Source organism: Cucurbita maxima, unplaced genomic scaffold, assembly GCF_002738345.1.
Source record: "Cucurbita maxima cultivar Rimu unplaced genomic scaffold, Cmax_1.0 Cma_Scf00007, whole genome shotgun sequence".
NCBI classification, from domain to species: Eukaryota; Viridiplantae; Streptophyta; class Magnoliopsida; order Cucurbitales; family Cucurbitaceae; genus Cucurbita; species Cucurbita maxima.
In genome coordinates, this window is record NW_019272023.1 from 2,751,007 (window position 1) to 2,777,847 (window position 26,841).

General features: G+C 36.3%; 6 protein-coding genes and 1 long non-coding RNA gene across 15 annotated transcripts in view; 3 read left to right on the forward strand and 4 right to left on the reverse strand.

Moving 5' to 3' along the window:
* Positions 1-539: 539 nt before the first annotated feature.
* On the forward strand, positions 540-3,396 carry LOC111482308 (probable inactive purple acid phosphatase 16). Its single transcript, XM_023128030.1, has 5 exons — positions 540-839; positions 1,073-1,297; positions 1,380-1,662; positions 2,472-2,637; positions 2,764-3,396. Exons 1-5 carry the CDS (start codon positions 596-598, stop codon positions 3,013-3,015), a joined length of 1,170 nt encoding a protein of 389 aa, XP_022983798.1. The 5' UTR covers positions 540-595; the 3' UTR covers positions 3,016-3,396.
* Positions 3,397-5,369: 1,973 nt separating this feature from the next.
* On the forward strand, positions 5,370-7,251 carry LOC111482321 (protein IQ-DOMAIN 14). The gene is made up of 5 exons (XM_023128050.1): positions 5,370-5,631; positions 5,726-6,019; positions 6,095-6,328; positions 6,606-6,737; positions 6,863-7,251. The coding sequence occupies exons 1-5, from the start codon at positions 5,557-5,559 to the stop codon at positions 7,184-7,186; spliced, it is 1,059 nt and encodes a 352-aa protein (XP_022983818.1). The 5' UTR covers positions 5,370-5,556; the 3' UTR covers positions 7,187-7,251.
* A 3,678-nt stretch (positions 7,252-10,929) lies between these two features.
* LOC111482364 lies at positions 10,930-17,260 on the reverse strand. Of its 7 annotated transcripts, XR_002718191.1 has the most exons (8): positions 17,055-17,109; positions 16,900-16,916; positions 16,297-16,688; positions 15,652-15,913; positions 14,897-15,114; positions 14,677-14,795; positions 11,612-11,960; positions 10,930-11,348 (listed from the first exon to the last, which is right to left on the reverse strand). XR_002718191.1 is itself a non-coding variant. In XM_023128115.1 (4 exons), the coding sequence occupies exons 1-3, from the start codon at positions 17,072-17,074 to the stop codon at positions 16,339-16,341; spliced, it is 387 nt and encodes a 128-aa protein (XP_022983883.1). In that variant the 5' UTR covers positions 17,075-17,109; the 3' UTR covers positions 15,865-15,957; positions 16,297-16,338. The 7 variants fall into 7 exon arrangements, 3 of the variants coding, with proteins under 3 accessions (XP_022983883.1, XP_022983882.1, XP_022983884.1); XR_002718190.1 differs by having other exon boundaries at positions 10,930-11,960; XR_002718192.1 differs by lacking the exons at positions 10,930-11,348; positions 11,612-11,960 and adding an exon at positions 13,951-14,157.
* Positions 12,419-16,315, forward strand: LOC111482266 (cytokinin dehydrogenase 4-like). The gene is made up of 5 exons (XM_023127970.1): positions 12,419-13,147; positions 14,658-14,785; positions 14,880-15,140; positions 15,258-15,520; positions 15,603-16,315. The coding sequence occupies exons 1-5, from the start codon at positions 12,481-12,483 to the stop codon at positions 15,985-15,987; spliced, it is 1,704 nt and encodes a 567-aa protein (XP_022983738.1). The 5' UTR covers positions 12,419-12,480; the 3' UTR covers positions 15,988-16,315.
* Positions 13,173-26,841, reverse strand: part of LOC111482376 — a 23,428-nt gene continuing 9,759 nt past the window's right edge. The window contains exon 3 of the long non-coding RNA XR_002718198.1: positions 13,173-13,670. This is a non-coding gene — a long non-coding RNA (uncharacterized LOC111482376). The remainder of the gene's footprint in view (positions 13,671-26,841) is intronic.
* LOC111482306 (hydroxymethylglutaryl-CoA lyase, mitochondrial-like) lies at positions 17,962-22,940 on the reverse strand. 3 transcript variants are annotated; one of them, XM_023128025.1, is made up of 9 exons: positions 22,743-22,940; positions 21,769-21,826; positions 21,238-21,417; positions 21,009-21,089; positions 20,755-20,918; positions 20,467-20,603; positions 19,855-19,970; positions 18,569-18,839; positions 17,962-18,250 (listed from the first exon to the last, which is right to left on the reverse strand). In XM_023128025.1, the coding sequence occupies exons 1-8, from the start codon at positions 22,916-22,918 to the stop codon at positions 18,570-18,572; spliced, it is 1,182 nt and encodes a 393-aa protein (XP_022983793.1). In that variant the 5' UTR covers positions 22,919-22,940; the 3' UTR covers positions 17,962-18,250; position 18,569. The 3 variants fall into 3 exon arrangements, with proteins under 3 accessions (XP_022983793.1, XP_022983795.1, XP_022983796.1); XM_023128027.1 differs by having other exon boundaries at positions 22,703-22,778; XM_023128028.1 differs by lacking the exon at positions 17,962-18,250 and having other exon boundaries at positions 18,798-18,875.
* Positions 25,968-26,750, reverse strand: LOC111482360 (probable calcium-binding protein CML36). The gene has a single exon (XM_023128110.1). It carries the CDS (start codon positions 26,710-26,712, stop codon positions 26,155-26,157), a length of 558 nt encoding a protein of 185 aa, XP_022983878.1. The 5' UTR covers positions 26,713-26,750; the 3' UTR covers positions 25,968-26,154.

Here is a 26,841-nt window from a genome sequence, read left to right on the forward strand (position 1 = left end):
TTTTTTTTTTTTTTTTTTTTTGTGCTCGCTCAATTTCAGCAGGAGAGAGGAATGAAACATTTCTTATATAGACATTGAAACCTCTCACTAATAGAGGCGTTTTAAAACTGTGATGTTGAGGATGATATGTAACCGGCAAAAAGGTTCGAATCCCTCCTCGCCCACAACCGGCCAAAAAGGGAAGGACTTTTCCCTCTGGGGGTAGGAAAATCATGATCGGGATAGCGGACCCAAAGCTATGGAACTTGGGTGTGGGTCTTTTGTCGAAATGGAATGGCCTTATCTTTTTATTTTTTCTTTTTCGTTAATGGGTTAAGGGCGGGGGTCGGACAATATAGTAGTAGGTCTGAAAATTGTTACCAATGTTATTAGATTCAGATACGCAACTGTGTGTGGATGGATTATGAGATCTCACGTTGTAGAGGAAAACTAAACATTTATGGCGTAGAAACTTCTCCCAGTAGATGCATTTAGAATTGGGTAAGATACGGATTTGCATCATTTATATCACAGCAACCATCTGAGAGGGACCCCTATAAACCTTACCTTACAATATAAAGCTCTTTGGAAGGAAGCTCTGTTGAGGAGTAACACGATGACGCAGACGCCCTTCATCGGGAAACTCGCAATATTCTTATCCTTCTTCACCTGCATCAGCTGCCTGACCTCCGCCACGGCGCCCGACACCGTTCTCCGCTTCCGCTCAGACTCCCCCACCTTCAAGATCGTCCTCTTTGCAGACCTGCATTTTGGGGAGGATGCCTGGACTGATTGGGGCCCTCTTCAAGACGATAATTCCTCTCGAGTCATGTCCACTGTCCTCGACCTTGAGAATCCAGGTTCATTGCATTCCTTATCTTAAACTCGATTGAAACATTCCTAAGATTTTAGACGAAAATATTTGTTGCTAAGATTAAAACATTCCTAAGATTCATTTCATTGTATTCCTTATCCGAAAATATTTGTTCTAAGACATATGTTTAGCTTTAAGACGAAATAGAAAAGATTTGACTAGTTGTATCGATGCATTTGGATTTTAGAAAGCAAGTAATAAGTGATATTGTGATCATAGATTTGGTAGTATACCTTGGAGATGTGATTACAGCAAACAACATTCCAACAGCCAATGCAAGTTTGTATTGGGATCAGGCAATCTCTCCAACAAAAGCCAGGGGTATTCCATGGGCCAGTGTGTTTGGAAATCACGACGACGCGCCGTTTTCTTGGCCGATCGACTGGTTTTCTGCTACCGGAATTCCTCCACACCGTTGCCGGGACGATGCTACCTCGTGTTCAGGTGAATATATATATAGCCAACTCTACATTATTAGATTGATGTTTTTGTTCAAAACATTGTGTTTTTGTGTTTTCTGGTTAAGGATTAAAAGAAGAATGTGAGTTTAGAGGCACACAACGGTTGGATTTGATGAAAAATGAGGTGAAGAATAGCAAGCTATCACAATCTAGAAATGGTCCAAAACATCTCTGGCCAAGTGTATCCAACTATTTTGTCCAAATCTCTCCATTCTTTGACGATTGCCAATCGCCAGTAATGAACTTGTATTTCTTAGACTCTGGTGGTGGTTCTTATCCAGAAGTAATATCCACTGCTCAAGTAGAATGGTTTCGGCATACAGCACAACAAATCAATCCTAATTCTAGGTATGGTTAGTTCTCGATCCCCGAATAATGCAAATATAATCTCGTATCAGTTAGAGTTAAGATGTTGTTTAGGGTGTAGGTTTGGAAATCGATAGAAACGATTGTCTCTCTTCAGTGATATTATGAGATCCCATCTCGGTTAGTGAGGAACGAAACATTCCTTATAAAAGGGTGTAGAAACCTCTCCCTAGTAGACACGTTTAATAATATTGACGACGATACGTAACAGGCCAAAACGGATAATATCTGCTATTGTTGAGCTTGAACTGTTACAAATGGTATCAAAGCCCGGTTTTGAGCAGTGTGCCAACGAGGACGTTAGGCCCCCATAGAGGTGGATTGTGAGATCTCACATCGGTTGGAGAGGGAAACGAAACATTCCTTATAAGGATGTGGAAACTTCTCCCTAGTAGACGCATTTTAAAATCCTGAAGCTGACGACTATATGTAACGGGCCTAAACGAACAATATCTATTAGCCCTGGGCTTAGGCTGTTACAGATATGATATTGTTCACTTTAGATATAAACTCACAAGGTTTCAGTGCTTTTGGTTTCACCAAAGATTGCACGTTGACTAGATAAATAGAAGATCGTGAGTACATAAGTAGAGTCTTTTTAATGAAATTGGAATCAAACCCACAAGGGATTATGTTGAAAGGTCTCTATACTTTGTTTGGTCTTTGTTTATATAGCTCTTATATATGAAGCGTTTGAGATAATGTAAACCTATACGAACTTAAGTTTAAAATAGACCATATTTGGATTGTTTTTGTGCTTATTTTTGGTTGTGATCCATTGGGAAGAACAGCATACCAGAGATTGTTTTTTGGCACATACCAAGTGGAGCATACGAGGAGGTGGCTCCATCTTTCACAGAAAAGCCTTGTGTTGGTTCAATTAACATGGAGAAAGTTGCTGCTCAACAAGCTGAATTTGGCATCATGAGTCTACTTCAACAAAGACCTTCTGTCAAGGTATTATAATTAAGAAATAAACCTAAATTTGTTCTATTTTAGTCCTTGAAATTTGATTTAGATTACATTCAAGTGGTCGAGTTTTTAAAATTGATTCGAGATACGTTGGATTTGATGCGTTTGTAGGCAGTGTTTGTAGGACACAACCATGGATTGGATTGGTGCTGCCCTCACAGCCCTCACAACACTACAAATAAGCTTTGGCTGTGCTTTGCAAGACATAGTGGCTATGGTGGCTATGGAAACTGGGCAAGAGGTGCTAGGATCATCCAAATCACCCATCAACCCTTCTCCCTCAAGTCTTGGATTAGGATGGAGGATGCTCAATTACATAGTCCAATCACCTTCACTTCATCGATTCTCGAAACACAATCTTAAGCACGTTACACATTTCAAAATCTATACGAGAAAGTCAAATGCTCGACTTTTCTATGATTACCATTCAGTGTAATTCGTGCTTAGTGTCACGGTCATGTTTGTCCAAGGTGTTCTGTTTATGGCTGCATATCAGATGTCTCAGTCATGCTTGTCCAGGACGTGTTGTCCATGGCGCCCGTTCCAAACCCCTCTTACATGCTTTCATTTTATATAGGTCTTTACTATTTCTTGTGTCAATATGGGGGTGTATAACCGTCCACCAAAATCATGTCTTTGCTCGCAAGGGCTAAAATGCCCCAAAATGTATTATAGCGGGATATGACTAGTTATCACTTTTTCCTACCCTGAATTCTATGCTACTTAAGTCGTGATGTTCTTTTATTTGTTTTTAGTCATATAACGTTGCTTTCTTCCATTTTTTTAAAATCATTTTCACATATATTTTCTTGTAGATTAGAACAACTGTCGCATGATCATTGTCCCGCTATCGTAAGAGTGCGATTGTGGCACTCAGCAACATAATGAAACATTTTATTTTTCTTTTTTTAAACTCAACAACATATAAATTGATACATGTCTTAACCATTTAAATTATGTTAAGCTCAATATACAAATTAATCTTGATTAATCATTTTATTTTATAGAATATAGCAGTCAATTGGGAATGGGAATAAAAGAATTCAAAAGAAAGCAATGGAATAAAAGAATGCAAGAAAAAGCATTTGAATCAATTGAAACAATGCAAACTCATGATACCTTTATCAACCCATTTTAATATTAGCATCAACAATCCATCCAATTTTGAACATGAGTGTTCCTCACCGACCCTTCCAGATTTTTAAAACGCGTTTATTAAGAAGAGATTTTCATACCCTTATTAACAACGCCACCCTTTCTTTGAAGCCCAGTTTTCGTTTTCTTGCTGGCACTCGTTCCCCCATATGGGATCTCACACATCTGATCCAATCTCAAACATAAATCATCCAATTACGAGTTAATATCGACTTTCACGATGTAATTTTCATTATTATACAACTGAATAATTAATATTTATACAAAAAAGAAAATGGTTCATGAACTTGAATGGCAATCTAAGCATATATTATTTAAAAAAATTGGTGTTGTTTTTGTAGGTTAGGTGGCATGAGAACAGCTCAAAAGCTAGTTTGGTCTCATTGTTTTGGGCCACAATTTGAATGGTAAAGAGATTTAAAAAGGCTTTATTTCTTTTGAACAAGTCATGAACTGTTCACATGCCTCATCAATGGATCATTGGGACCAATTTGGTGGGCCTTGGTGTGCAAACCACAGGCCCATCAGAGGAAATTATATTATTATAAAAAAAATATGCAATTTAAGGGAAAAAATAGTAAAATAAATTAAATAAATTAAAAAATGGAGCTTTTGAAGCATGCTTGTTGAATACTTCTAAGAGAGAAAAAACAACTCAATATTATTTGTCAAAGGAAGGATTTAAATTGGCACCACACTTTCATGTACCTTTTTCCCGTTTTTATGTTTTATAACGTGACATGCTGGTTTGACGTGATGTAACTATGAGGTCTCACGTCGATTAGAGAGGCAAACGAAACATTTCTTATAAGAATGTGTAAACCTCTCTCTCACAACGTGTTTTAAAACAGTGAGACGGACAATATCTATTAGCGTGACTTTGGACGGTTACAAATGGTATAAAAGCCAGATGGGGTGGACTGTGAAATCCCACGTTTGTTGGAGAGATGAACTAAACATCTCTTATAAGGGTCTTAAAATCTCTCCCTAACAAATGCGCTTTAAAATCGTGAGACTAACGGTGATATATAATGGACTAAAACGGATAATATCTGTTTTCTCTATAAAAAAAAAAATGCATCATTAAGTAAAATGGATCGACAGGCTCTAACTAATCCATTTTCTCTCAATTTTCAACCAGGGTCTACAAGTTTCGATTCTGAGCTACCAAAGGAGGTAGACCTTCGGTGTCGCCTCGAGGGAAGTCCACCAATATAGAATTTCAAGTAGGGGCGAGAAAAATGAGAAATGAGTTCATGCCACGACGATATATATGAAAAGAAATTGGACTCGGAGAATATATTAAACAAAGGAAAAGAAAGAAATAGAATAAGAAAAGTTAATATGAACATATATATATATATATATATATATATATGTATAGGTTGAGATAAAGATGAGGCAGGTAATGGGACCAAATAGATGATGATGATTAAAGATTGGTGTCACATGCATAAGTTAGGGAAATGGAACCACATATATATGGACTCATTACATACAAATTGATATCAATTAAGTGCTTCCACCATAACAGGAACACTTTGAACTAGTCATGGCAGTTGTGAATTTGACAGTTGGAGGTGAGATAAAGCAGCAAAACATGCCACAAAAGCCCCCTTCAACCCACACCTAGATCACTTTCTTCACTCTTTTTCCTATGCCTTTATGGATCAGGCTCGAGATTCGAACATATGGCTTGCTATCCGATGAATCATCTCTCTGTTCTTAGAAGTTAAACATGGTGTTCTAATGGCAAAGACAATGTGTTGGATTGGTTGGGTCAAGAGGCTTTTTGGTTCTGACCCAAAAACTAAATCAGAAAAGGTTTGATTCATTTACTTTTTTTTCTGTGTGTTTTTCAATTTGTTTTCAGATTTGAATTGCTTTGATTCTTGTTGGGTTTGGTTTTAATGTTTAGAAATCTAGAAAGTGGAGATGGGTTACTCAAAGATTCAAGGTTAAGAAGTGCCAAGTGATTGCACCACCACCACCACCACAAACAGCTCTGAATGAAGCAACGGTTGAGAGGAGGAGACAGGCTTTGAGTGTTGCTGCTGCCACAGCAGCTGCAGCTGAGGCTGCCGTTGCAGCTGCCAATGCCGCGGCGGAGGTTGTCCGCCTTACGGCTGTCTCGGACTCCTACTGTTTGTCCTCTATGAGAGATCGAATCTGGGCCGCCATTAAGATTCAAAGCTATTTCAGGGGATATCTGGTAAGGAAAGAGATATTGTTATTCTAAAAAGTCATTTCAAACTCACTCGATCGTAATCTTAATATTTCGAGGTAGGCAAAGAAGGCCTTGAGAGCACTGAAGGGAATAGTGAAACTTCAAGCAATAGTTCGTGGCCGAGCCGTGAGACGTCGAATCGACGCTGTTTTGAACCGACCAATGATAATCAAGGAAAGAAGGAATTCAAATGTGTTTCAGAAGAAAAGTTTCATTGCAGAAAGAAGTTGCAACAGCTGTGGGAAGAAGGTGTTCATCCAGCCAAAAGAGGAGTTTGAGGAGGATGAACTAAAGGTATGCAAAAGTAGAAATAACGCTTTCTAATTCAGTAGCTTTATGAAGCCCGTCCGCTAACAGATATTGTCCGCTTTGTCCCGTTACGTATCATCCTCAGCCTTACGTTTTTTAAAATGCCTTAACTAGGAAAACCCAAAGAGGATAGTATCTGGATGAGTACTAGTTCTATTGTGTAACTCTGAAAGACGTGTTTGGACAATATCTACCAGCGGTGGGTTTGAACGTTACAATTTCCGAGCACTGAGCGGTTAAGGTTTGTTTATTATGATATCAGCTTGATTTGAACAGCCTGAGAAACTGGGATGGCAGCAGTCTCTCCAAAAAGGGCATTGAAGCCTTACATTTGAGAAAGCAAGAGGCAATGATGAAAAGGGAAAGAATGTTGAAATATTCATTTTCACACCGAGTAAGTACATTCTACACGTCAATTACCGCTAAGCTATTACTTGCTCGAAAACCTTAAACATAGGCAAATATTTTCATGAACACTCACGGATTCCCGTTACGTCGGGTCGTTTCGCATCATCTCAGGAAGGAAGAAACAACCAAATGACAGAAGAAGAAAGTCCAAGGAGAAGTTTGAGGCCAAGTGTGCACATAAGTTTAGTAAGTGATGTGAATATGAGCTCACAATACTCATCGCCAAGAAGATCATTCGGCCATTTGAAGCATAATAGCTCATCAGGCGATGGCTATGAGAGCTGCATGCCCACAAGCTGCTCGCCAGTGTTCCCAACGTATATGGCCGTCACAGAGTCTGCTAAGGCTAAGACAAGGTCAATCAGCACTCCTAAGCAAAGGCTATCATTTTTCAATGATGTCTCCTTTTGGTCATCTTATGAGGAATATGTCTAATCAAGTTTGAGAATTGCCTTTCTTTTTTTTTCTTTTTTTTTCTTTTTTTTGTTCTTGTTTCATCTTTGTGCTTCTGTTTTTACTCATTTTTCTACAAATTTCTGTATTCTCGAGTTTCGTTATGCTCTATATACTATATTGATTTTTTTCTCGGTGTTAGTTGGTTCTTCGACCGTTACACCTCGGTTACGGGTTAATAGAAAATGTTCACTTTGTTTATCCATTTTTGCTCGTGGGTGGATTTGATAGGATAACAAATGCTTTAAGTATCTTTACAATGGTAGGATTTTTGTCTGTTTTGGACATACGTCTTTCCTTGTATAAATGGAGATAATTGTTGTTTCCTTTATTGCATGGATAGTTAGGATGAAACTTGATTTGTGCTTCTAACAATATTTGCAATTGAGCTTTCTTAACGAAAGGAGCTTGATCTTTATCTCGAGGCACGATTTGTTCATCTTGAGGTAAAACCCACATAGAGCATAGTGAGATCTCACGTTAATTGGAGAGGAGAATGAAACATTTCTGATAAGGGTGTGATGTAGACGCAGTTTGATGGTGATACGTAACTAACTGCTAATAGCGAGTTTGGGCTGTTCCAAATAGCATCAGAACGAGAGTGAAACCTCTCCTTAAAAAATACATTTTAAAAACTGTGAGGAGATTGATGACAATACGTAACGAGCTAAAGTGAACAATATCGATTAGTGGTGGTCTTTTCAACACCAATTACGCCAGCTCATGTCAAGAGAGTGCGGTAGAACACAGTACTACTTAATATTTTTATACGATGATCATATGCGACTCAAACTTATGAACCAAACCGATCGAAAACAAACCGCACCGAACAACAGCTATAACCAAGAGGCTGGGCTGAATAAACAAAAGAAAATGTAGAACTCAAATTGGGCCTGAATGTAATTAAGGCCCACAGACATATGGAGAAAAGCCCAAAGCTAAAAATTGATACATCACATAAAATTAATTAAGCCCAATTAATTAGGGGCTAATACTTGATTAGTGATTAACTACAAGGATTCTTAAGAAGGGGCTTAAGTAATATCCTTATATAAAAAATAAAAAAAAAAAGATAATTCTTAGGTACCATAAGATTGATAAGCCGTTATTATGTTATAAAATCGAGTTCAAAAATTAAGACATACGATAACGGTTTCAGCTCACCACTAGCAGATAATGTACCTCCCATCTGTTAATTGATGAATATATCATTCATGTGATACTCGTTGCTTTGTAAACACAAGAATCGAAATAGATTGAATTCTCTCTAATTCACGTGGGCTATTACAAATCATTAAGCCATTCTTGGGAGGAAAAATCATATATAAACCTAATACAAGAACCAGCACGTCCCAAAAAAGTCATCAATCCCTTCATCGAAATGGGTGGTTCAACTTTGGCTCTATCTACTTCGATTCCCATTTTAGAAATCGTGTACTCGAAAGTTAAAGTTCTTTTATCATAAAATGATATTTTTTTGGATAAGTGTCGAAAGATTCTTCAAAGACAAAGAAATCATATCTATGAACGTTTCTATTATTGATTTAACCATATATGAAAGTGATTGTGCTTCTTTCGAAGGTTGTTAGAGTACTATAAAATCCAAAACACGTTTTAAGTAAAGGCAAACGTATTATAAATGTAGGTGAAATTGGTTTTTTCTTAATCTCGAGGAGCTACAGTAATTTGGTTATATCTAGAAGAACTATAAAAAAAGGTCTACCTGATCCATCCGACTTTGATATAAAAAAACGACAAATAAAAATATGTTTTGGTTTTGCTCTGAAGTCACATCATTAATATTTTAATATTTTGATATTTTTTAATTACAATATTTCATTATTAATTATATGAAAATATTCGAAGAAATTAGTGTAAACACAATCGCACTTTTAAAGGCAGCGGACTAGCGATTGTGCGGCACTCACTTTCCAACGACAAGTGAGCTAAGCCAATTTGTTCTTACGTCGCCTACGGCCAAGCGACGTATGATCGAGCCTCTAGCCTCGATTTTGAAAGAAGGTTTTAGAAAACGAGGGTAGAGAGAGATTTTAGAAATAGACATTATATAAGCAAGCAAGAGAGAGATAACAACGGCTTAGCATATATAACCTTGGGTAGGGGGAAGAAATTAGTGTAATCTTGAAAAGTACGTAGCTCACATATGAAAGCATTATGTTAAGTAATAACCCAAAAAGTTTATACTCTATAGCATATGGATAAAATTTGATGTTTTATTCTTGTAACACTATTGATATGATTCACTCTCGTAAAAATTCATAGGATGTTCATAAACAAATGGTTCTTTATAAAATCAATGGTACTTAAAAGTGGACGATATAATAATTATAAGGGTAAAACTTTTTTTTTTTTTTTTTTTTTTTTTTTACTAAACTGTAACTACAAGTCACTCCTGAATGATTTGCACAATGGTTATATCTATGAATACAAATTGTCATATAATGCATAAGAATACAATTCTAAACAATCAATTTAGCATCTCGAACGTATGAATATATTTTAAAAAACATCAAATGGGTGAATCACAAATTTATTAGATACGTTTTAAAATTCAAGGACCAAACGACACAAATACAAAAATTTACAGGTTTATCTGGCATTTTTAAATATGCTTAAACATTCAAAAGTTTTATTGACGCGCGGGACCTCAAAGGACAAATTATCTCTCACAAACTCCGTACTCTCTTCTCTATATTCTCATTTTTTCCTCTTACAACCTAGGAGATTGTGACCATGCTACACTGATGGGGTCGTTCACCAATTTTTATAAACTACGGGGACCTACCCATCATTATTTATAGTATTTTCAATGGTCCAAGCGATTAAGAAATAATTATATTTATACAAAATTAAAGGACATGCGTATTATTTTACGTTTAAAATATATTTGTTATTATATAAATTAACCTCAAATTCATCAAAGGCCGTAACAATGTTGTATATATCATTGTTGTATATAACTGACATGATATAAGTAAATCATCTGATTTTCACATGGTTGTATTTTATTAATTTTACTTAGAATATTTAGAGGGAATTTTTTTAATTCATCTTTCATAAGGCAGATATCAAGGAATATGTTTCATAGATATTTCTAAAAAAAAATATAAAAATGAAAAAAATTCAAAAAGAGTATTAAAATTAATAAATAAATTTTTTTATAACTTGTTAAGTTAAAATACCTATTATTTATATTATATTCATATAAATGAAATTTTGTTTTTTTTTTAAATATTTCATGGGGGTTTTTTTTTTTTTTTAAATATTTCATGGGGGTTTTTTTTTTTTTTTAAATATTTCATGGGGGTTTTTTTTTTTTTTTAAATATTTCATGGGGGTTTTTTTTTTTTTTATATATATATATAAATGTATTTAAAAAAAAAACAAATCTAGAGTTTTATATAGCCCTCTTAAAACCACTTGAGAGTAATTATTTCTTATTCATATACCTGACAACAATTCAAATATTAGCATCCAAATAAATTTCAATATCAATCACTCAGTAAAACTTTATTAAAGTGAGAAAAATGCGAACATATATAGTTTAGAATTTTGATGCCTCAACTAATTCCATGCCATGATTCATAGGAAGAACAAGGCAAGCTATTGGACGAGGCATCGAACGGAGAATCTAGGCCGAGATAAGCCGAGATAAGATTTGACACATCAACAAAGGTAGCATTATTGAGGGAGGGCCACAGATCTAAATATTAAATGTGAATCTTTTTCTAAAATGATGTAGGGACTAAGATTTCAACAACAATAATGATAATAATACCACACATAAAGCAGCAAGCATTAAAATGTTATCCTAAAATCAGAACTCACTCCCTCTTGGAAATCAACTCATGAAATTGTCTATTCAGAATCCTTATCATTCAAAAGGCCAATGGCCAAGGCACATCGACATCAATGCAGCTTGCAAAAAGATGGATGTCAATCTGTAAAACTTGGTAGGGCGACCGAGTAGCTTTCTACCACGAGGTGTTCGAGGTGATTTCTTTAAAGCTTCTGTCACAACCCCTCCTCAGAAGAGACAACTACTACAATAATTGTACTATGTTCTGTTAGTGCGACATTGATTTACATGCCTCACATACCCATCTGTTCCCACCATTCTCTCCTACATGGTATATGGTGTATATATTAGAGAAGAAAATGCTGCACATAGAGAGAGAATGCATAGATTTCATACCAGAATTCTAATCACTGTCCCTACTAATGTTCTTCAATCAAACTTCTTAATCTAGAGAGAGTTCGTGTAAGATACTGTAAAGCGTGTAAAATACACAAATAAACATGTTCCTTTAAGCAGAATGGAAATTAGGAATTTTCTTGAAAATTCAACTTGGAGAGTAAAGGTGAGAGTGAGGGGAATTGTTGTACCTGTGGGGCTCCTCGTGGTGATCACATGTTGAGGGACCCGCATGACCTTACTTACAGTGATCAAATACCTTTAAGACTTTGGACCATTCTCCATACGTCAAACATCCCCAAGGAACTCCAGATGGTCCATTTCAACTCACCACTGTACTCTTTATCTTGCTTCAGCTCATCTCACTTTGTCACCTGACTTTTCTCAAAACAAGTATAATAATAGAATCAATACTATTCAAAACAACTTACAGTGCTTTTAATAGGCCTCACCCGACAATCTTCAACATCCCCTGCTTCTCTCCTTTCAATAAAAGTTTATACTTATTGTTTTCAGCAACAGCGGTCTCCACTTTGAATTCTTCACCCAATTTTGCAGTTTACATCAGTCTGAGTGATAATATGGTCCAAATATGTTGTACGGATATCTTATAAATGAAATATTCTAATGCTATCAAAGAGAACAAAAGAAAAACTAAAGAAACCAAATATGATTTTCTAAACAGTTTCTGATGTATTTAAATTAAGTGCGAGAGTTTATTAAGATAAGTGTTATTTAGGGGAAAAAAAATAAGACACTTATCTAATATATTGTTCTTAAGAGGGGGAAAAGAGAAAAAAACGACATCAGCAACAGTTATCTCAACCAAATGCCGCCTTTACATTAGATCCCAAAAAAAGCTGAGGTAGTAAAGACGCCCACCCACCCAAAGACAAGACAGCAAGTAAATAACGTCTGAGCCGAAGTTGAAACTGCTCATTAGACAGACAAGCTCTTTAAATTCTCTTCTTCCGCCTCCAATTACCTTGAGCTCTTCTACACCACTTCTTTTTTCTTTGCCTCATAAAGGAAACCAAGGAGAAGCTCAATATTTAGAAACATGCGGTCACCATTTCCTAGCTTTCTCAACCACAACAAAATCTTACTCTTCAAAATTTGCATTATTCTTTTCATAAACTGTGCTACTTATAGAACCAACCTTTGTTTCACCAAATGTTTCGGGGAGCCTACTGGTGACCCTCCTATACAATCTTCTTCTAAACTGCTTTCATCCTTGGAAACAATAAGCCTAGATGGACACTTTAGCTTTAAAAACAATCAAGCAGAAGCTAAAGATTTTGGCAAAAGATATCACATGCTACCCTTAGCAGTTCTACACCCACATTCAGTTCGTGATATTTCAATTACATTAAAGCATATTTTTCAGATGGGTTCAGGAACAGAACTTACAGTTGCTGCAAGGGGTCACGGCCATTCTCTTCAAGGTCAGGCACAAGCCTTAAGAGGCGTAGTTATCAACATGGAGTCCCTTAAGGAACCAGCCATGCAAGTTCACAGTGGAAACTTACCGTGGGTGGATGTCCCCGGAGGAGAGCTGTGGATAAATATCTTACACGAAACGCTTAAACATGGCTTAACACCAAAATCTTGGACTGACTACCTTCATCTTTCTGTGGGTGGTACTCTATCAAATGCTGGTATTAGCGGGCAAGCTTTTAGGCATGGACCTCAAATCAGTAACGTCCACCAGCTAGAAATTGTCACAGGTACTCTTTCTTCGCTTATTCACAAGTTTTCTATAATGTATATTGCATATATTGTTTAGAATTCCATACTAAGTAATAACGGTAAAATGATCACATATTTGTTTTCTCGCTTTTCATTCCTTCAGTGATTGCACAACTAGTTCTTTTGAACTTATAGTTTCTTTTCTGTCACCAAAGTTGGGTATAAACTTTGCTGACCTCCCCAAGTATAACAGTTAAAATGATATTTTCCAGCCAAATCATTGCTCAGGTGGCTTACCCTCAAATAGAACATTGGAAGTTCAAATCTCTCACATAACCTCCTCAAGTTCTTGAACCTATTTAAAAATCAAAACTACAAAACAAAAGCACGTTAACGGGAAATTTGATTTCCAAATTATCGAAATTGGATACTGATGATAAACCTTCCACCTATACTTGATCATCAGGCAAATTGCGCAAACCCCACAATTTAATTAGCATGGACCCCAAAACTTGACTTAAAAATTTTAATGTCAAATTAGCATTATTCCAGTACCTTTCTCTCTTAAGTATGTCCCTCACACATATTCCGTTTAAAATATTATATTTATTATCCCTGTACCAACGTTCTCTATCGAGCAATTAGGGAGGGACCGCAATAAAGATAGATTTTGTGATTATACTGTATGATAGAGGGAACAAAAATATTTAATAGAGCAGAGTGGTTGGGAGAAATAATTATTTAGAAAGAGACTTTTCTTTCTCATCAGATAGAACCTTTAATGAGGCACCAAAATAACATGAAGTTCGAGGGATTAATTGTTAGAAGAACAGTATAATTATGGAGATGCCCTTTTCATTCCATTTTGGGATGTAATCCTCAGTCCATAAACGCCATAAAATGTAGCAGTGCAAAAAATTTTAATACTTCGGTTATTGGCTGTAGGGATCCTCTGTAATTCCTCTTAGGTGAGAAGAAAAAATTCACGACCCAACTTATTATAAACTGCTCACTCTATGTTCCACCTCCAACTTAGATGCAAATCTCACTGTTGAGAAAATTGAGGGCAACAATAACATAAACCAAATATGAAACATGAATATAGACCATTATAAAATTTGATGAAGAGACTGAAAAACTAAGTAATTTCAATCACAAACAGAATTCCTTGATATGGGAAAAATAAAATTTTTCGTTGGTCCTAATTTTACTTCTCCAATTTACCTTAAAATTTTTCAATAATAAATTTTATCTCATGACAATCAAATGATATTAAATACATTTAGACTCTTATTTATGTTGAATAAGTAAATATTGTGGTTTATAATATTGTTGAAGAAGCTTTGCAAGTACTGCTTACAATTCGATGCAAACATGGATAATCTTATCAAGCTGAAGCTTCTTAAGAATCGAAAACGATCACCCAAGTTAACATGAATTTTTGTAATTTCCTTTTACGATGGAAACTGTTGACCCCTAGACTCTTTCATTTTGGCCAAATGGAGAAAGCCAAGGCAGACAAACCGATGTAGTTTCAATTGAGTGCAGGAAAGGGCGAGGTTGTTACCTGTTCAGCGCAGCAGAATGCAGACCTGTTTTACAGTGTACTTGGAGGCCTTGGTCAGTTTGGCATCATCACAAGGGCAAGGATTTCTCTAGAATCAGCACCAAAAATGGTAATATACCCTGCATTCCATCAGAATAGGTACATAATATAACATTTTTAGTGATATCTTGTAATGCAAAACACAATCCGCCATCTTTTGACAGGTAAAGTGGATAAGAACCTTGTATTCAGACTTCGCCATATTCTCCAAGGACCAGGAACATCTGATATCCACCAAGTACTCCTTTGATTATATTGAAGGCTTTGTTCTAATAAATAGAACTGGCATTCTCAATAATTGGAGATCTTCATTTGATCCCAAAGATCCAGTTCAAGCCAGCCAATTCGTCTCAGATAGAACAACACTGTATTGTCTAGAAATGGCCATGTACTTCAACTCTGAAGAGACAGAAACTATGAACAAGGTGAGCATTGCCATAGACATTATCAGATATCAAGCTCATGACAAACAGCCAAAAAAAACAGTTAAAAAAGAGTGTGTACCAAATAATGTCATTTCCAAACTCTATGTGGTTGTGCAGAGAATTGAGAAGTTGCTATCACAATTGAGGTACATTCCAGCTACTCTCTTTCAGTCGGAAGTTCCTTACGTTGAGTTTCTGGATAGAGTGCACATATCTGAGAAAAAACTCAGGGAAAAAGGATTGTGGGAGGTTCCTCATCCTTGGATGAATCTAATGATCCCAAGAAGCAAAATACTTGATTTTGCTGCAGAGGTGTTTGACAAAATTCTATCAGATTCTACCAGTGGTCCCATACTAATCTACCCGGTTAACAAATCCAAGTACTTGTTTCAATAGATTTGTCCCAGAAACTCTACACTTATAATTTCCCCATCCTAATACAAATCAGTTTGGGTTGTACAGGTGGAACAATAAAACATCAGTGGTCACACCGGACGAAGAAATTTTCTACCTAGTGGGTTTCTTATTTTCTGCACTGCCAACTTCAACCGGAAAACAAAGCTTAGAGTACATTTTAGCCCAAAACCAAATAATTCTGGACTACTGTGTCAGGGATCTTCCTGGATGTACGCAATATCTGCCTCATTATAGCTCCCAAGACGAGTGGCAAGCTCATTTTGGCTCCAAATGGAGGGTACTGATGGAGAGGAAATCTGCCTATGACCCATTATCAATCCTTGCCCCGGGACAAAGAATCTTCCAGAAAGCCACTCCTGTACAACATCTTGTATCTAAAACAAACCACAAAACGAGCATCCTAGAAGAAGAGAATGCCAAAATGATATGAAAGTTCAAATAAATTTAAAATGTATTCTGTCGTAATATTACCATTAATCAGAACAAAAGCTTTCGATGTCTCGACTCTTTGAGTTCTTTGTCCTCGAGAGGTTTAGAATTTAAAATCACAATCGAAGGTCCAATGCATCATATCAAGCATAATTTTGAAAGATTCACCCTCAAAATCTATCTTGATGATTGCATTGGAAAGGGTCGTGATCTATATTGATTCAAAGATACAACAAAGTAATACATCTTCCTAAAGTGACATAAGACAAAACATGATCCTGTAGAGACCTTGTAAACAAACCGTACTTACAAATGACTGAAGTTGGACACAGACAAAATGCTCAAAGCAGAACTACTCAGTTTTTGTAGCTTCTTTCCAGCCAAGACCTGGTCTAGAAATCTCCCCCTGTGGTCCTTCATATGCTCGAGCACTGCGAATTGTAGCCTCAAAGTCAGTAGAATCACTTGCAACAGGAAGAAAACTGCCAATATCATCCCTCGCACCAAACCCTCCAGCCCGTAAAACATCATCAGCAGACATGGAGGCCTCCATGCTCGTTTCTCCATCCATACCAATCTGTTGAGAAGGTTCAGTCTTCATGACATTTTCCCTACTTCTGTTAGTTTGCACATCTTGTGGTGAGCTTGAAACTGATTCTGTCACCTCTTTCTCAACAATCACAGAAGGATCTTCTCTCTCATCTGGTGTGAAAAAGAAAAGAAAACTTCAAATCGAGGGGAGGAAGGAAGGAAGGAAGACATTGAAATTCTCAGAAAAAATTAACAGATGAACTCCGACGTACAAGATACTGAGTTTGGGATGATTTGTCAATATATTTCTCGAACTCTTCAATGAAAATGTTGACAATTGTATGAAAATTTTGCATTTGAGAATGCACAAAACAGTTCTTATCAACATCATCGATTCCTCTAAAAATACTAGTCGGTTTAGATCCAGAGACGCAACATTGAACCAGAATGATACTCGATGAACACAAAATTAAAATCAAGACGAAGAATAGTAACCAAACTAAAAATTAAGAAAAATCAAACGCATAGTTATTCTACCGAATCGGCATGACTTTCATTGGAAGCAAATAGAAAACAGAACACGTAAGGAAGATTGAGAGGTGAGAAGGAATTTTGCACAAACCCTGGAGTGAAGAGGTCGGATGAACTTCCATAGCAAAGGCTATTGATCCCTAACGGTGGTTCCTCTCCTCCACTTGGATGTTTTGTGGAGCGGCAGAGCGTAACGTGTAATGGAAATATAAAGACGCGCGTCGAACACGTTGGCAATTTGAATACCAATCATTGGAATCCCGAATCCCGAGAAGGTACTGTTGACCCAAACCCAAAGGTTATTTTAATTTTCTTTTTGGGTTAAATTATAGAAAATAGTGAATTTTGTATTTTATTTTTAACATTAAAAAATTTCAATAATATTTTCAAAATTAAAAAAAAAAAAAACTCTTAAAGTTAATATTTTTCAAAAACTTTATTAACATGGCTAATTTGAATTATAACTTATATAAATATATATTTTTTTTTTTTGAGAAAAACTATAAAATAAAATCTCATAAAAAGCCTGTGAAATAAAATCTCTTCAAAACTCGATAAAAATAATGAATAGTTAAATATAAAAACGGAAGCCTTCTTGATTGAACATGTGATGTCCCTCATCGGTTGGAAAAGAGAACAAAACATCCTTTAAAGCTTTGAGGGAAAGGGAAAAATCTAAATAAGACAATATTTACTAACAGTGGATCTAGATCGTTACAGAACATAACATAATTAGACTAATTTGATCTACATAGCTACAATTACCATTTTGGTAATGCACATCCTATCTCTCTTTGTATGCATTAAATCCAAATGTATTAAATCATTCCATTACTATTCTTTTTCTTGCTATAATTTATATATTTTGATTGAAAAGGCATCTTTAAACATTGGAGAATTGAAGAAGAGGAGAGAGGATTAAAGAGAATGTTAAAAAAAAAAAAATAGAGAAATGTTAAGCTGTAGATTGAAACATGAGAAAGTCGATGAAAGAGGGAGGTGATCGGTGTAGATAAATGGTTTTCATCAATATACTAACGAGACCGTGCTCCATTATTTCTTCATATGCCCATCTGCCATCGAGACCGTGCATCTCTTCGACGCTTCATTCTCTGCATTCACAATGCTACTAAGTATTGAAAGCAAGAGTTTTCTTCACAGACACTGCCCTTGATAAGATGAACAGGAAATGTTCATTTCACCTAAACAGAATGATAAGTTGTGTCAATATGATTGGATTGGCTAACATGCTTCATTATTCAGAGGGTTTGAGAGACCCCTTTGAGGTTTGGCCTCGTCTCGTTTTTCCTCTCACGTGTCTTTGAGGGTGTCTTAACTAAGTTCTTTTCGTAATTATTTGTTTGGTCTTATTTTACTCGACTCGAGGCCTTTTTCTGTAGGTTGCTTGGTTATTCACTCATAAATGCTTTCGTATCGGGTTATATGAGAGCAACATACACAATCAAATACTTTTGCAACTAAAACTTAGAAGAAAGACGCAAGAATATAGTGTAAAGTACCTCATAATTTGGATGCAGTAGCTGTGCATTTATTGGGCTTGGAGGCAACTTTCTGCAATGCAATTGCTACTTTTGAAGCGGAAGGACGCCCCAGGTGCTTGGAGATGAAATCTCCAGCCAACATGAGCTTTTCAAGATCTACGTTGGTCTTCACTCCAATTCCATTCAGCATATACACAACATCTTCAGTTGCAACGTTTCCAGAAGCACCTTTAGCATATGGGCAACCCCCTAGACCAGAAACCGAACAATCCACCGTGCCAATCCCCATCTGTTAAAAGATCAGCTGTTTTTTCTTCATCTTCATCTTTTGTATCGTTTTCAACATCATTATATCCATTGCATGTAACAGATTCGTTTTCATTACAACAGTTAGATCAAATAGAGTGAAAAAACTCATAAGCTTAATTTTCAAAAACCAAAATCAAATGGTTATCAAATGAAATCTTAGCATGGTAGCCCTCAACTTAGAACAACGCTTCATTAAGAAAATTTAGTTGTTCTATGTTGAAAATTCTAGGACAACACGGCCTTCATTTTGTCTTTTTGGGTTTTTTTAATGTGATGTCCCACATTGGTTGGGGAGGAGAACAAAACACTCTTTATAAGTGTGTTGAAACCTTCCCCTAGCAGACGCGTTTTAAAGCCTTGAGGGGAAACCCGAAAGGGAAAGCCCAAAGAGAACAATATCTGCTAGCGGTACATCTGGGTCGTTACAAATGGTATCAGAGCTAGACACCAGACGATGTGCCTGTCTTCTCGCTATTCCCCGAAGGAGGGTAGACACGAGGTGGTGTGCCAGTAAGGACGCTGAGCCCTAAAAGAGGATTGGATTTGGAGGAGGTCCCACATCGATTGGAGAAAGGAACGAGTGCCAACGAGGATGCTGGGCCCCGAAGGAGAGTGGATTGTGATGTCCCAAGGGGGTGGATTGTGATGTCCCACATTGGTTGGGGAGGAGAACAAAACACCCTTTATAAGTGTGTGAAAACCTTCCCCTAGCAGACGCATTTTAAAGCCTTGAGGGGAAGCCCGAAAGGAAAAGCCCAAAGAGGACAGTATCTGCTAGCAGTGGATTTGGGACGTTACACTTAAGTTGACAAACTAGATATATATGTATGTGATATATATATATATGTTGTAATTAGGTACTTCATACATATTTTTCTCTTAATCAAATTCAAGATAGCCTTAGAAGCCAATAACTACCAACTCATTGGCATATATTTTTTTGAAACTAGTAGGTTCCAACCAATTAAAACCAAGATGGAAAAAACAGAGATTACCTGGAGTGAGAGTAGGATATTGGACAGAGCTTGCCCATAAGTGTCATGGAAATGAACAGCAAGATTTTCAATTGGAACAACATCAACTACAGATTCAAGCATTGGAATCACAGTTCCTGCAGAGGTGAGAAAACTAGAGTTAACAAGAACATGAATGTTGCCAATGACTCCTGGAAGAGTTAGAAAAATTACTGTCAAAAAAGGATTGTTAAAACAAATATTTAAAAAAATCATTGTTAAATAATTGTTTAGGAAAAATTGAGCTCACCATGGGAACTCTTCTAATTAAAAAACTATGGAGATTAAAAGGTCCTCTTATATAAGAAGAAAAACCATTAATGAATATGAAGACACCGGTATAAATATGAAATATCACATAATACATAACTAATATTACAAAAGATATACCAAGGAAATCCAATAATGGAGTACTTACATCATGCTAGCAATGAATGATATAAGTTAACCAATTTAGAATGAGAGGCATAGACCATACAGACACCTAATTTAACGTGCGATATAATCTTTCTTCGGTTTGTCCAAATGCCTTCAGAAGATAGATTCTGTTCATATCCACTGTGATTTTAAACTAAAGCTATTCCAAGAGGTTACCTGGAGTACCAACACCAATTGTATCGCCAAGGGAAATTTCAGAGCATCCCATGCTGTAAAGCTCCTTAGCAACGTATGCTACATTTGATGGGGGCACCATTCCTTCAATGGGACAGCCCACAACACATGATACATATCTAACATGTTTATAGGAGACATTTTCAAAATATAAAAAGTAAATCATATCAAACCAGGGGAGGATCAAATCATATCTAACATGTTTATACGAAATCAAACCAGATATCAGATATGTTATAATAACTGAGTTTTCTGGTTCAAAGTACCTACCCGCGAACTGGAAGTGATTGCTTTCTTGCAGCAACAGCAACTTCACGGTAACGACGGAGACTTTCTTCTATGCTGCAATTGATATTTGACTTTGAAAAGGATTCGGATGCTGAAGCAAAGATAGCTACTTCCTTTGCTCCAGCTGCAACAGCCGCTTCAAAACCCTATACAAAGCAGTCAAAAAATCTCATCAATAATCACAAAATGCATTCCAGATTAGTCCTGCCTTTATATTTCTGTACTGAAGTTCATACCTTAATATTTGGGGTCAACACAGGAAATCGAGCACCTTCAACATTTCGAATTCCCTCCATAACATCGTTTGCATCTGCTAACTGAGGAAAATATGAGGAAGCGAGATTAATTAGTATATCTACAAGAAACTCAAACATGAAGGCAGAGTGCATGAAAAGTTGAAGTAATTGTTTTAGGAACACAAAAATATACCAACCAACATGTTCATTGACTATCAAGCCAAGTTACCTGAGGTACCCATTTAGGAGAAACAAAACTCGTGGCTTCAACAATACGCAACCCAGAAGAGACTAGCATCTTTATTAATTCAACCTTAACAGCAGTTGGTACAATGTGCTTTTCATTTTGTAGTCCATCTCTTGGACCAACTTCAACAATCTTCACAAACTGCGGAATATGGCGTAAATACTGCAAAGGCAGAAAAAATTCGTTCATCAAACAAATTCAATATATTTATTATTCTCCTTTTCTTCATAAGAAACAGAAACCACTGAATATTTTAAATAACCATTATAATTGAAAACAACATTGCAAATAGTTAAGATTAAGAACTCAGTACTCAAAATAAAACTTGTTTCAAATCATATGAGACAGAGATCTTGATTGGAAAGAGAACTCAATGGCAGTACAAAGGAAAAAAGTCATTTCAAAATTTGAAACACCTTTGTTGATTTTTTCGTAGACTGATCGATAGTTACTGGAGTTATAGCTTTTCAATTATAGTATATTTCACTAGGAACTGCCATTTTAGAACTTCACCTGGGACAATCTCCTCTTATTTTCTCTTGAAAGAACTGCATCTCCTCCATCTTGTTGACTGTGGAGACATAAATGCAGTGTTACATTCAAACTTAAGCATGAGACTTAAAGAAAATCTTGAATAAATACTACAAAGTACACATTTTATTTGTGTAAGCAGCATTAGAAAAATATTGCCCATAAAGAGGAATTACATCTAATCAAATCCCAAAGATCCTCCCCAAATCTGTCCACCCCACAAAAAACTCTTTGAGTTCCTCTCAAGCCAAATGCCCCGCAGCCGAAGAACCCTTCCTTTTTCATGGAAAGGAGAAGTTCAAGAGCACCTCAAACATCGAACAACACCCACACCCACTGTTACGAGCTTGCAACCCCAGAAGTCTTAAAAAAAACTGATCCCACAGAGAGGTAATAAAATCACAATCCCAAAACAAGTGGTCTAAATCCTCTTCGTGTTACTAGAACTTCAAAGCCCCATTATACAAATAAATACACCAACCCGTGATCATACAAGAGAGCATACTCCCCACCAGAGCTGACAAGAATCTGCCCTAATCTGTATTAACTGCAAGGCCTAATTGCTAAGCAAAGATTGAAACTAATCAAATTATTCTCTCCAATCATGTACCCTCCAAACAATATGTTGTTTCTTCCAAACTAGACCCACATAATAGTCTGGATTGCATTTACCCAAAGCTTATTAACTCTACTCTTGAACGGATTCCCCCAAATTCGTCGAAGTAGATTTCCCATCGTAAAATCGTAAAAGAAAAACGCCCAAATTTCACGATCCATATTCCACGACTCACCCCATAAGGATTTAAAGAATCCTATCGCACATTTTCAGTGAAAGATATTGCAACGGTAAGTGATTTAAGAAAACGAAAGCATCAAAAGGTATGATTAATTCTCCCTATAATCAGATCATACATACTGGATTACGAACTTGTGAAGAACAATCATTTCATCCATACCAGCAATTATGAACTTCTCCTTGTATGCCAAGCCCGTTAGTGGAGCTGACGCCTACATGCGAAGCCGAAGATGAACTAAGAAACCGGCTGGAAATTCTCATGGTTGGATTATATCCATGGCGCCAAGACAAACCCCGTCGAGTCAATTTAGCAGAAACCTTTGCCGCTTGCATCATCCTAAAGCAATAAACAAGAATGAAGATCAAGATCATAGGTGGATAAATCCATCTCTTTGTATACTTACTCGTTTCTTTCATGTGCAACGCACGTGATTTTTCTTCTTAAAGTTTTAAATTTAAATTTAATTATGAATGGCTAATTATGATGGTTAAAATTATATAATTTTATTTCCACTCTGGTTTAGTTCTCCTCCCAACCAAGGTGTAATTCTCACAATTCACCCCAGGAAAAGGTTTCCACATTCTTGTGTTTGGTTCTCCTCTTAAATCTCACAATTCACCCTTTTTCAGGGCTTAGGTGGGATTTTCACATTTCACCCTTTTTAGAACTTAGAGTTGTGTTTCGTTCTCCTCCCCAACCAATGTGGGATTTTCACAATTCACCCTTTCTTTTTAGGGGTTAGGTTTCCACACTCTTGTGTCCACACTATTGTGTTCTCACAATTCACCACTTTCAGGGTAAAGGTTTCCATGATTCCCACAATTCACCCCTTTCAGGGGCTTAGGTGTGATTTTCACAATTCACCTTTTTCGTTGTGTTTCGTTCTCCTCAACAAACAATGTAGGATTTTCACAATTCACCCTTACTTTTCAGGGTTAGGTTTCCACACTCTTGTGTCTACACTATTGTGTTCTCACAATTCACCTCTTTCACGGGAAAGGGTTCCATGAATCCCACAATTCACCCATGGATTCTCACAATCCACCCCCCTTCGGGACCAACGTTATCGCTAACACTCGTTCCTTTCTCCAATCAATGTGAGACCTCACCAAATCCACCACATTCGGGGCCCAACATTCTTACTGGCACATAGTTTGGTGTCTAGCTTTAATACCATTCGTAATAGCCCAAGCTCACTACTAGCAAATATTGGAACTTTCTCGTCTTTCAGAGTGTGAAACTAGTGCTCATCTAGATATGTCTTTTTTAGGCTTTCCCTTATGGGGTTCCCCATCTTCTAGAAAAGGTTTCTACGCTCTTATAAAAGGTGTTTCGTTCTCCTCCTTAACCAACATTAGATTGTGTCCCCAACCAATGTGGGATTCTTACACTTTACACTCAACTAGAAAATATGTAATTTTTTTCACTAACTATATGGAAGGACAGACAATATCAAAATATTACGAAAAAATGACAAAAAAAAAAAAAAAATGATAAAGCTTATCACCTAAATAAAAAAAATAAGAATGATAACATAGGGAACCTCTTTCGTCCTATCTTAATCATGAACATAAATGTTTTGTCTTTGTCGATCCATGAGCCAAGGAAGTTTCAAAGAAACTCAACCAAGCCTCCCTCACAAATTTACAACAATAAATTCTATAATTTATATATATATACAAAAGAACGTGATAACTTTGGATATATCACCTTTTTCTAATTTATTTTTAAAATTATAATTTCAACTTTAATATTTCATTCATTTTTCAATTTTTATAATCCTTTCCATGGATGGGTCTTTGTTTAATATAAAGTTCGAATGTAATATTGGTCGAATCAAATTGAACCGATCCATTCTTATTAGGAATGCGCGATTTTTCTGTAGCGAAATGTTCAATATTTTCAATCAAGTATTTGTTGAAGATTGTGCAGATCTGACAACACGAGAAACTGCAACGATATAATAGAAGTGAAGAAAAGGAAATCGGTAAACAAAATACAAAATTTACTACGGACACTTGGTGAACAAGAAAGAGTCACATAGACGTTGTCTAAAATCAAAATTACCATCTGAAATCGACCTCAATCAAGACAAAGACAAATAGGGGAGACTAGATTCTATCCAACACGCCCACAAATCAACGAAAATGGTGTCAAAGACGAATATTTTCGAACAAATTACAAACGAACATAAGTGAAGGGCATGAGTTATATCTCGTGTTTGTCAACGAACTCGACAAAACCCAAATCAATTTGTAATTGTTTTTTTTGTTTTATGGATTCAATTTATTATATACATACTCGAACAATTGACGTATGTCTAAGATGAATAAATTAACGAGTTTGAGAGAAGAAAAGAGAATGAATTATAAAACATAGAGAGAGACACAGTTTTAGGTTTGGTTGTTTTTAGTTGAAAAAATCCTAAGTTTGGTCGAAAGCATGTTGTTTTAGCACACCCATTTTCCCTTAATTTCCTCGAAACTTCCTTCCACCTCCCTTTCAAATTTTCATCCAAAACTATTATTATTACTCCCCTTTTTCCACTATATTTCTCTACATAATTTATATCGCAATAATTTTGTGAGATAATTATTTAATTATTTAATTCACACAAAATATACCATATTATACCGTGGGAACACGTTCTAACTCGAAAGAAAATTTCTCATTTAGGTACAAAATCGAGATTGGGATAAGATTATAATCCTATCCTCCGTCCCTCTTCAACTTTCCGTCCTGTCCTGATTTTAAATTTCAAGAAATTGATTTATTGTTTTTTTTATATAATTTTTTTAATGAAATTTATAAAAAAATTAGACAAATTATAAAATTCCTTATTAATTTTAAGTTGTAATTTGTTTTTACCTCCACGATTCCACTTTTGAATCAATTATTGTTTACTTGGTTGAAAATAATTGTACGTCAAAATAAATATGAAAACTTATTATGACACCCAACTCAATTTACGAGTAGCCATATTACTTTTAACATTTTGGTCTTAAATTTAACGTGACATTATTTAATTAAAATAATATTTTAAATTTTTTTTATGGCTACTCTTGCGGCCACCGCTGTATATTCATTTTTTCTATAAAAAAAAATTATATATATCTTTTAATTTTAATTAAAAATACGGAGTTTTCAAAAATATTGTTAATACTCTTTAATTTTTAAAAAACTTTAAAAATATATAAAATGCCTTAAAAAATAATAATGGTTTTTTTGAATTTCTATTAATGATTTTTTTTTAAAAAAAATTGAGAGGTAAGATAGAAAACATATTTTATTTTGTTACCATTTTTAAGTAAAAGATTTATTGAAAAATGTGGATGAAAATATATTTTAATTAAAAGAGAAAATGAAAAATTGGAGAAGGGATGATTTGACCAATTATGTCGGATCCGACGACTTAGTGTCGTTTTATATACTTTGGAACAACCGAGACAAATACAAGAAACGAACAAACTCCCCCTCCCTCATACACATCCTTTTTTTTTTTCTTTTTTTTGTTTTATTAATAATTAATTGAAAAAAATATATATGAAAAAGGGGCGGGGTTGGTTGATCTTCAACATCTCTGGCACTCCATCATAACCGCAAAGTCCTCGAAGCACACGAACCCATCCCCGTTTTTGTCCACTCCGGCTATCATACGCCGGCAATCCTCCAACGTGCACTGCTCATCTCCCATGGCGGAGAACACACTAAAAAGCTCCTCCGCCGTGATTCTCCCGTCGTGGTCGGCGTCGAAGATTTCAAACGTATCTCGCAGTTCGGAGTGGCAAGCCGGGCCGACTTTGTCTACTTGGCTCATCATCATCTTGAGCTCCTCTTCGCTCGGCGGTTCGGCTCCGATGAGGCCTAGTAGAGCCTCCAGTTCTTTGCGATAGTCGATGTGGGTGTCGGAGAAGTCGGACCATTCGCCGGAGAGGTGGGGGTGCGGGTGAGGCGGCAAGACGCTGGTCGGGGAGGAGAATGAGGCGGAGCCGAAGGAAGGGGGCTCGGATTTAGAGAGGCTGGTGCGGTGCTTTTTGGAAGGGAAAAGACGGCCGGGGGAGAAGGATTTGGCGGTGATTTTGGGGAGCTTCATAGTGAAGAAGGAGAAGAGGCTTTGATTTGCGGCCATTGGAGTGGTGAAGGTGGGGGTTAAATGGTGGGAGGAACTCTGCCATTGTACGGCCCCTAGCAACTTCCCCGAAACTTCCTTTCATCACTTTTTTTTTTTTTTTTTTCTTCCTTTTATTGTTTTTTTTTT